This window comes from Ruditapes philippinarum, unplaced genomic scaffold (genome assembly GCF_026571515.1).
Source record: "Ruditapes philippinarum isolate M1 unplaced genomic scaffold, ASM2657151v2 ctg25253_1_1_1_1, whole genome shotgun sequence".
Lineage (NCBI taxonomy): Eukaryota > Metazoa > Mollusca > Bivalvia > Venerida > Veneridae > Ruditapes > Ruditapes philippinarum.
Genome location: NW_026867239.1, coordinates 16,817 through 27,827, shown reverse-complemented (window position 1 = coordinate 27,827; position 11,011 = coordinate 16,817). Strand labels below are relative to the sequence as shown.

The following is an 11,011-nucleotide window of genomic DNA, read 5'->3' as shown; positions in this document are numbered from 1 at the left end:
CTTTGTTTAAGATAAAACGACCATTTTCATTGGCTGAAATAAGTTGTGGCAAAAAAGATAATAACTCGTGGCCACGAAATAATAAGTCGTGGTCACAAGACAATAACTCGTGACCACGATATAATAAGTTTTGGCTCAAGATAATAAATCGTGGCCACGAGATAATAAGTCGAGGCCACAGAATAATATCTTGAGTCCAGGAGATAATAAGTCGTGGCCACATGAAAATAAGTCGTAGCCATAAGATAATAAAATAGAAGAAAAAACAGAATCCCTAAAGAAAGTCCAACACGGCAAAATTGAAAATGTTGCAGACTCGGTTTGATTGAGTCTGTTCATGGACGGTACTGGTAAGTGTAAGTTACCTCCACGCCCCCTAGCACCGGCTTAAGCAGTATTCAACATTTAAACACGAAAATGGTGAATTTTTGAATTTAGAAACATCCGCAGATGTGTTCATATGGCGATTATCATAAAACCTTGAATGTGACACAGTAGTGACATTCCATGAAAAGCGGCGTATGGCCAATGCGTGAGTCCTTAACGAGAAAACAATGCGCGGAACTAAATAAAATGGAATTTTGAAAGGGGATCTGAGGTTATGAAACCTGCATATCACAGACAACACGTCAAAAGATTATTTAAAAAGTAGGCAGCATATCCTAAGGGTGATTGTAGGAATACTGGAACCACCCAAGTTAAAAAGAGCTGTCAAAGGAGACAGCGAAGCTCGACTAATTAAACACTGGACGCAGTAAGGAAGACAAAACTATGAAAGAATTGATTTATATTATGACTATTTCTGACAAAATTATTACACAGCGAATCACTGATAAGTATCACCTGTGTCAAATTGTATTTATTGTGCATTACATCCTGCGATCTTCTTCCTCTTAGTCACTAAGTGATCTCGTAAAATTTCATATGTGAACAGATCTAAAAAGTGAGATTCAGGGACAATAGCGTATGAATTTGCGAGAAAACATACAATATCAATATATCACTTGTAGCACTGTTCGAGCATATCTATACGAATATGTTTGAAGTTGGCGGCCCAGCGGTCTGGCGGCGTGAGGTTGGCGGCGATAGCCCAGTAGCTGGCGGCGTGAAGTTAGCGACCAGCGGGGAAAAAAATTGAATGTTGCAGAAATGTCATTTAAACAATAAAACGGCATTTAATGAAGTTCTAAAGACATTTCTAATTATTTAAATGATAGATTAAAAGAAAAAAAATCATATTTTTTTTATTTTATCATTTTTTTTGTGAAGTCAGCGGCCAGCGGCAAAAATTTTAATGTTGCACAAATGTTATTTAAACAGTAAAACGGCATTTAATGAAGTTCTTATGACATTTCTTAGTATTAAAAGGATATATTTTTGTTTGTTTGTTTTGTTTTGGGTTTTACGTCACATCGACACAGTATAGGTCATATGGCGACGTTCCAGCTTTACTGGTGGAGGAAGACCTCAGGTGCCCTTCCGTGCAATGTTTCAGGCACGAACGGGTACCTGAGTAGAACCACCGACGTTCCGTAAGCTAGCTGGATAGCTTCCTCACATGAAAGAATCCAAAGTTCCTGTCGGGATTCGAACCCACAGAGGTGAGGGAAAAGGATATATAAAAAGAAAAAAATCTGCAAAATGATTAAAAAAGTACAAAAAACCCAACAAAAACAACAAGCAAATAGTTAATTGCAATTAAAGAATGGCAAAACAGACTGGTTATTATTTCATCATCTAAGTTAATTAGCAGAAAATAAAATTACAAACAAAACTAAAACAGTTCATAAATGCTATAATTTAGGGAAAAATACAATTCATTGTGTTAAAATTATGTTTACTTTCTTTTAGGAAATGAAAATTTGAATGTCTTTGATATGAATAGAATATTTCATGACACAAAGTTTGAAGCAGACAATAATTAAACTAAAATTTTGAAATGAAAAAGAATTCATAAGTGCTATTTTTTTCTAGGTTTCCTGAGACTGACCTGCTGACTTCCTTAGGAATTCTGGCCCTTCGGCCAATCAGCTTCTTAAGTAAGCAAGAACTAGAGGAGTATGGATCAGAGGAAATAAACATGTCATGTGATTTTTATGCGAAGAAGAAAACAGTAACATGGAAAACTGATGGTGTGACAGAAACAGCAACATCTCAACCCATTGTTAATATTAGTGAAAACAAAAACTGAATGGTCTTTCATAAAAAAAGTTAATTGGCAGAAAAATATCCAAGGGACAAAATGTGTACTTTGTGCAGTTAATATATAGATATCACAGGGACAACTTCCCAAAATATGCTTAAACTAGCAGCTCTTGCAATGACATCTGCAGTCCATACTGCTGGCTGTGAAAGAGGCTTTTCAGTCCAAAATAAAATTTTAAACAAAGCCAGAAATAGGTAAACAATTAGTAAGCAGAACCAATTAATATCTATTAAGTTGTGCCCTGTGCCTATTGATAATGAAGTAGTTTTGAAAATTTGGAAACGCAAAAAAGAAAGGCGTGTTTATGAAATGAAATGAAGAAAATTTTGTTTGTTTTGGGTTTTATGTCACATCGACACAGTATAGGTCATATCGCGACGTTCCACCTTTACTGGTAAAGGAAGACCTCAGGTGCCCTTCCGTGCATTATTTCAGGCACGAACGGGCACCTGAGTAGAACCACCGACGTTCCGTAAGCTAGCTGGATAGCTTCCTCACATGAAAGAATCCAAAGTCCCTGTCGGGATTCGAACCCACAGCGGGGAGGGGCAAGTGATTTAAAATCAACGTCCTTAACCACTCGGCCACGGACGCCCCATGAAGTAGTTTTGAAAATTTGGAAACGCAAAAAAGAAAGGTGTGTTTATGAAATGAAATGAAGAAAATAAATTTGAGGAGAGCTTATTCTTGTTTTTTTACTTTTCATACATGTTATATTATACATGTACATGGTCTAGGTTTAAAAATTATTTGTAACAGAACATTTCAAACACACCTCATTTTTGTTTATTTATGACTCGTTGTTTTCCTGGTATGACTCATTAGTTTGGCTATATGACTCATTGTTTTAAAATATGTGAGTAAAAAAACCCATTGTCATTGATTTCTAGATTAATCACTCAAGACCACTGGCAAGCCTAACTTGAGATTGAAAGATTAAGCAAAAGTCCGACGGGATGTTCGAGGCCTACGCTACGTGTCCTTCCGCCACTCAATTGAATCACAAGTGTTGTTTACTTCACCTCGATCCGTTATTATTGTTCATTTGGGAGGTAATGATTATGCAGATCTACCTATATTTAATTTGAAGGATGTTATCCAGCATGAGATTTATTTACTTGCGTTAAGCTTTCCATACAACAGTACTAATTTGGGTAGATAAACTACAGTGGCAGACCTGACATAATGCCACGGGAAGTAGGGTTGCTATGGAAAATAAACGCAATTTAGTTAATAGGACGGAATAGATCAAATAAGAATCCCTTAGGAGAGCCCAACACGGCAACATTGAAAATTGCAAATTTGCAAATTGGTTTGATTGAGCCTGTTAATGGACGGTACTGTCAAGTGCAAACTACTGTCCACACCCCTAGCACCAGCTAAAGCAGCATGAACTGATGTGTTCATATGGCGGTCATCAAGGAACCTTCAATTTGACACGTTAGTCCCATTCCATGGAAAGCGGCATAAGGGACTCAAGTAAAAAATGCGTGTGCCCTAAACGAGAAAACAATGGGCGGAACTAAATAAAATGGAATTTAGAAAAGGGATCAGAGGTTATGAAGCCTGCTTACAAAGATAAGACGTCAAAAGACAAGTTTAAAAGACAGGCCACATATCCTAAGATTGATTCAACAGTAGTCAAGTAAGGAAAACTGGAACCACCCAAAAAGAAAATAGCCAAAAACTAAGAACTAAATTACCAAAAGCACAATAATAACGTGCTGAACGATCGTTATGGATCGGAAATATAACATCTCTGATTTAATGTACGGGGCGACTTTTTTACAGCCTCCACAAGGCACAAACAACCCTGATGTGGCGATAAAATAGATAAAATAAGAATCCCTAAAGAGAGCCCAACACGGCAAAATTGCTGCAGGCTCGGTGTGATTGAGCCTGTTCATGGAAGGTACTGTCAAGTGAAAACTACCTGCCACCAAGTAGGTAGTTCGTCGGGTAAAAGTAATACAATTAAGCCGGATTAAGCATCGATGCAAAAAATCTGGAAACAAAGTGATCCCTCGGAAGCATTAATCACAACAAAATTACATGAATATCGCAGACTCGTTTTTATTGAGTATATACATGAGGGATAACTGCATTTATTCCGGACAGACGGAGTTAATCTCATTAAGATTGTTTTGGAAAACTTCCTAGATTACTTTAAAGATTTTTTTCATGAAAAAATGTACAAGTGTATCGATAAGAATTTGGGGGGGGGGGGGGGAGAATAAATTTTCATAAATTAATTATGACCGTTAAATTCTTTCGATCGGGAGGGGATCTGACATTGTATTCTGTTTTGTTTGGCATATTAACATAAAACCCTGTTTATGGTCCTACTGCTCTTGACGGAATATCCGTCCTTGTAGGCCGACTTATGATCAGGAAATTAATTTTGTTTGTCCATGTGTTTGGACTGGACTTTTGCGTTATTTGGTTTTGCCCATAGTACTTGGCAATGCCTGTTTTTACGTTTGTATAATGCTGTTTGCGGGTTATTGTATTGGGATTTAACAGGGACTTGGTCATAACTGGTAGATGACCCCAATTGATTTGGGGTCACTAGGTTAAAGGTCAAGGTCACATTGGCCTTAAATGTCCGAATGGTTTCCACTTATTATATTGAAAACTATTTATCACGAAGTTTTTATATTTCACAAACTGATTGAGCATAACTAGTAGATAAATTCTATAGATTTTTGGGTAACTAGGTCAAAAGTTAAGGTCACAGGAGCCTTAAATGTTAGAATTGTTTCTGCTCATTATCTTAAAAACCATTTATCACAAAGTCTTCATATTTCACATATTTAATAGTCATATGTAGTAGATGTAGGTCAATGTCACAGGTGCATTAAATGTCAGAATGGTCTCCGCTTAATATCTTGAAAACTATGTATCACAAAGTATTCATATTTCACGTACAGATTGGTCATATCTAGTAGATACCCCTTTTGGTTTTGGGGTACACTAGGTCAAAGGTCAAGTTCAAAGGTTTGAATGTTAGTATGGTTTCCGTCTGTTATCTTGAAAGCTATTTATCACAAAGTCTTCATATTTCACATAGTGATTGGTCATAACAAGTACATGACCCCTATTGATTTTGGGGTAACTATTTTAAAATTCAATGTAACAGGGGTCTTTATGTCAGAATGGTATCCACTTGTTATTTTAAAATATATTAAACACAGAGTCTTCATATTTCACATAGTGATTGGTCATAACTAGTAAATGACCCCTATTGATTTTGGTGTCACTAGGTGAAATGTCAAGGTCAAAGATACCTTATATGTCAGAATGGTTTCCGCTCATTATCTTGTAAACTATCACAAAGTCTTCATATTTCATATATTGATTGTCATTATCGGTAAATGGCTTATTAGATAATGTTTCTTGTAAAATGTAAACCGACTTAAAATTAAGTTTCTTGTATCTTATATCTTGTCATAACTAGTACATGTTCCGTATTGATATTAGGATCATTATGTCTAAGTGCACAAGGGCCTGAAATGTCAGAATGGTTACTGCTCATTATCTTGAAAACTATTAATCACAAAGTCTTCATATTTCACATATTGATTATTGAATAGCCATATGTTGTAGATGTCCCCTATAGATGTCGAGATCACTATAGTTCAAAGGTCAATGTAACACTGGCCGTAATAGTAAGAATGATTCCCGCTTATTACCTTGAATTTTTTTCACAAAGTTTTCATTTTTCTCATATTGATTAGTCATAATGGGGTCACTAGTTCAAAATTAAAAGTATTTATGTTTCACATATTAATTGGTTATAATTAGTAGGCCATTATTTTTCTTTTTTCCATAACTGAGCCATTCCATATACCCATTTATGGCAAGTTTCTCTAACAAAAGTACCAATAATATGAGTCCAGGGCTAGAAAGGGGACATATGTGTCGTTCGACATTTCTTGTTAAATAATTATTACTGAAGTAGTCATGTATGAATCATATACATATAACAAATTAGATATGAACAGTTACTCAAAGTCGTTTTATTTTATTTCAATTATTAAAATAAGTGTAAGTTTAAATGAGTGTCATTATCATGAGCGTTATTACTTGGTTCGAAATCCTTTATAATATAATTGTTAGCGGAATCTTGCATTCACTTAATTTCTTTGCCTCGGGTCGCCTTCACGAATCAGTTGTCGGTGTATCAAGATCTGCCATATAACCTGGAACAATATAAAATATCAACATTAAAGTATCTCGACTAAGGTCAAAAAGCTAAACTGTATACATGTACATTATCTTGAAATTCTTACATGAATAATAGAATACCTCAGGCACATAATATAGGAAATATATGCAAAAGATAATAAAGATAATAACTATACTCAGAAATAAATTGAAAATCGAATTTTGTTATGAAACATGTTTATACGCTTTCCATGTTTTGTCTTCTATCACAAGAAAAATTCTCAAGTAAGTAAGTAAACTGAAATTATGTTCATAAGCTACTGGCCAAATATATCACGTTTGTGTCTAACAATTACAGTTTTCTTTAAAATGGGACAGCCACAAAGCTTTTGCATCCAGCTTAAAACCCTCAAATGTGAGGCTTTGTCGATAATTTTTGTGTGCCCGCGTACGAAACAAATCGCGTTTGCTAGAGACCAATATATGTTTTTTTATTTGAAGAGACCACATGTTATTTGGTCCTGTCGGAGATTGGTACAAAGTCAAATTTTATTGTGAGACACACTTAAGTTATATGCGGAACAGATATATATATCCCATTAGCATACTTACGGTTTTTTTCGTTTATCTATTTATTCATTTATTTTCTTTTTTTCTGCAAAATATACTGCTCTATTCACTATTAACGCGCTTCCGTTAAAAGTTCTTTATATTATATCAAACATGCATGTCCCTATGGACTGATGGAACACAATGAAGTTTAACTTATATGTTTTAAATATAGTCTGAAGTATGCTCTAAGCTCATTTAACATGATTTTAAACTTACTGTTAGGGCCCATGGCACTACAGACATGACACACAGCACAAATCGCCGACACAATCCCTTCGAATAAAGAATTAGCAAATCAATGAAATTAATGAATAAAACATAAAAGCATTTTTTAAATCCCCGATATACCTTTAAATTAAGAAACGCTTTAAACATCATGTAACACGTGCTTATACGATTGTGTACCTGACAAATAAGCATGGCTAAGTCTCTCACGAGACACTCTCAACAGAAAAAAAAAACGTAAAAAAAAGAACAAGAAATCACACTCCATTTTGTAAACGAACAGAACAATTATACATACAGGTAAGAATATTTAAATCCTTCAAAGGCAGTAACAATTTTTAAATCATCAAAATCATATGTTGAATTTATTTCCTACATTGTTTTTAACACGTATCCTTCTGAAACTTAAAGTAATTATTCTTTACCAATCTGTGTAGAACCAGAATCAAAAATAATTACCCGTTACCACATATATAGAACCAAAAGCTAAATCTAATTACCCTTTACCATCCGTATAGAACCAGAATCAAAAATAATTACCCGTTACCACATATATAGAACCAAAAGCTAAATCTAATTACCCTTTACCATCCGTATAGAACCAGAATCAAAAATAATTACCATTTAGCAGCTTTTGTAGGAATAATAACCTTTAACCACCCGTATAGAACCAGAAACTTAAAACAATAACCATTACCACCCGTATAGAACCAGAAACTTAAAATAATAACCTTTAACACCCGTATAGAACCAGAAACTTAAAATTATTACCCCTTACTAGCCGTGTAGAGCCAAGCTTGTGTGTAGTTAGACCTGACTGTACTTAGACCTTCTTAAAATATATATTTCGAAAACCTTATAAAGGCTAGTTAAAAATTAAAAGCTAGGTAGTTTAGTTTTATAAATTCATGAGATTAAATGTAATTGTATTTAATAAATGAATAATGATGATTTGTACCATTTCGTAATTATACGCAAGGTATGTGTTCCTCATCATGTTCAGCAGAACCAACACAGTCCATAGGACCTGAAATAAATCAAAGCACTGTAAGCACTGATGTTGTACCTCAAATCAGGAAACGGTTCAGTCTTTAATTTAAGAGTCTTTGAAAGAGCAACATTTTCATTTATAATAATTACAATTTCTTTCCGTTTCATGCCCAGTAAATCTTAAGCAGACACTTTTTTGCAGCCGGTTTCTTTTGAAAGGAGGTCACGGCCAATTATTCAAAACCAGGATTGCCATTAAACAACTGTTTTCATTGTTCTATTCATTGTTCTTTTTCAGGAAACAGGATGAAAAAATTTCGGTTTTAAAAGGGTTCCTCGATGTGTTTGTTATCATCTTATTTAACTTTAGACATTTTAAGATTATGATTATCAATTGCATCTTCCTGTATGAGTCACCTAATTTATACAAATCCACAGAACATTTATTTCCTAAAAACCTATGATATGGTTACTTTATGAAAAATCGGGTTCATCTAAAACTGTTCATTAAAAAGACAATACAAATAAACACTAATGTAATCAAGAACCGTATGACAAGCTACACCGTGTCTTACGGAAAGGGCCGAATAGATACGATTGTGGAACTGCGAAATTAAAATATAGGAATGGAATCAGTTACCACAATAATGATAATTATTTAGTTAAGAATGATGATTATTTAGATAACAAAGATAAGTATTTGTTTTAAATAGTTCCATTTCACAACTCGAAACTATTGTTAGAGTACTTACAAACGCTGTAAAAGACATAAATCGGTTGAATATGATGTTATCACGAAGCATTGTGTGACATCCTAAAAATGCTTGGACAAAGCCTAAACAACAGATAAACTTTCCTTGGAACAACAAGTTTGCGAGTAAATTTTCAACATGGTCCGCAGAATTTGTATACAAATGCACACTGACTGCACCATAAAGAAGTACACATATTCCTGAAATCTTTAAGGAACGTCATGTTTTACAAGGAAGCGAAACAAGAAAGCCTCTTAATTAATGCACTTTTATAATAGAATTAAAAAATTAAAAAGATTTATAATTTCATAATAACATTATAGCAGGAACAATATTCATACTTTGAAAGAAAAAAACAACATTTACACAGAATCATTATAATACTTTTTGATAGAATCTAGTATTCAAAAAGAAAAATAATCTGCAGTTTTAATAAAGTATAAAAAGTAAAATATTATACCTTTAAAACTGCGTTAAATAGGAAAATGTTAATGCACTTCTTTAAAAGCATTGAAAAAGGGAAATATACATATATGTATAGTAGCAATCAAATTTCACAATAACAGACATTTGAATTTGAAACTATTCAATTAATAATATATCCTTAATTGTTCACAATAAGATAACCATTGGATGTACTCTAGAATTATAAATTAATGCATAATTATAGTGTATTGCCTGTTATACTATAAAAATATATTTTTATAATATTCAAGCCTACTTATACGTGTATATTTATCGTTTATTGTTCAAATATTTGCATGGTCGTTCAGTTATTATCGATAATAACTCACGCAATATTTAAGATAACATTTTTTTCCAATTTAAGATTTAAATTTGTAACTTTTGCATACTTTGTAATGTAAATCATTTTCTGACAGTACTTACAATAAAAATTAACCCAGGATTATTAGCGTCCATTCTTATCATTGTGATTTTAGGTTTTATGTTGATATGTTTCTTCCTGAAACGAACATGACTTGAAATAATGAAATTAAATCGAATATGACGCATAAAAGTAAATTCCGATGAAATTTGTAACATACAAGTAAGCATCTAACGAACGTTGTCTTTTAAAAAAGATAGAAATAACAGTGATATTTTGACACCAGTACAATATAGTAAGATATCGTATATCTTTCTCTTTTCAAAATATTACATTTATACCAGTAAATTAAAAAAAAACTCCAGATATAAGTATCTTCAAAATAAATTTTTTTAAACAGATTAAAAATTGAAAGATTTGTTGCGTTACAAAATGATACATTAGAAGAATTTGAAAATTGCTGGATATATCTAATTGAATTGTTTGATTTCTAAATAGTACATGCAGAGAAAATCTACATATCAATGAAAATGCTAAAGTTATCATGGTTTGTATTCTTCTATTGTTTTATTTTTCTTAAATTAACGGACCTTAAACGTGGTTCCAAAAAAAAAAAGATATCGTGTCCCGTAAATTGTGATAACAAGCTTATTGAACATGTTTAAATAACTTAAAATATGTATTTTAAAATTGATAGAATTATGTCAGTCTATATTGTCTTATGCAAAGAAAATCCTTATGCAAAAAGATATAATAAATAAATTTTAACATATGTTTTTATTTTAAATATAAAAAGGGGTATTTGTTTAAAAGATATATGTAAGAAAGTATATGAAAGATAAAACCGTAGTGTATCATTTTATGATATACTATTAAAAGTTATTTCTTACCTAAATGGCTGTAATTCCGCATATAATAAGCTCTTTTACAGCCAAAAGCAAATATTAAATACAGGGAACCCGGCAAAAGTTATCACGTAATATTATTATATGGATAACACGTACCGACTGGTAACACCGTTAACCGCGGAAAGATAAACAAATCTTGTACATCTAAACAATCTTGAACGTTTCTTTTTAAAAACTAAAAATCAATTTGAAAAACCAGTGAAATGATATTTTTATATATATTGTTATGCCATACACACGTATTCATGTATATCTTTAATACTTTATTGTTTTCATTGTTATTTTAACGATATGTGTTACGTTTTATGATATTTGCTCACTATCA

At 32.8% G+C, this 11,011-nt stretch overlaps 1 protein-coding gene across 3 annotated transcripts; it reads right to left on the bottom strand.

Annotated features, from left to right (window-relative positions):
* Positions 1 to 6,203: 6,203 nt before the first annotated feature.
* LOC132735391 (uncharacterized) lies at positions 6,204 to 10,811 on the bottom strand. Of its 3 annotated transcripts, XM_060722331.1 has the most exons (6): positions 10,669 to 10,811; positions 9,841 to 9,916; positions 8,953 to 9,159; positions 8,169 to 8,237; positions 7,202 to 7,258; positions 6,204 to 6,408 (listed from the first exon to the last, which is right to left on the bottom strand). In XM_060722331.1, exons 2-6 carry the CDS (start codon positions 9,880 to 9,882, stop codon positions 6,343 to 6,345), a joined length of 441 nt encoding a protein of 146 aa, XP_060578314.1. In that variant the 5' UTR covers positions 9,883 to 9,916; positions 10,669 to 10,811; the 3' UTR covers positions 6,204 to 6,342. The 3 variants fall into 3 exon arrangements, 2 of the variants coding, with proteins under 2 accessions (XP_060578314.1, XP_060578315.1); XM_060722332.1 differs by lacking the exon at positions 8,953 to 9,159; XR_009626448.1 differs by lacking the exons at positions 8,953 to 9,159; positions 9,841 to 9,916 and having other exon boundaries at positions 10,669 to 10,748.
* Between the last annotated feature and the right edge of the window lie 200 nt (positions 10,812 to 11,011).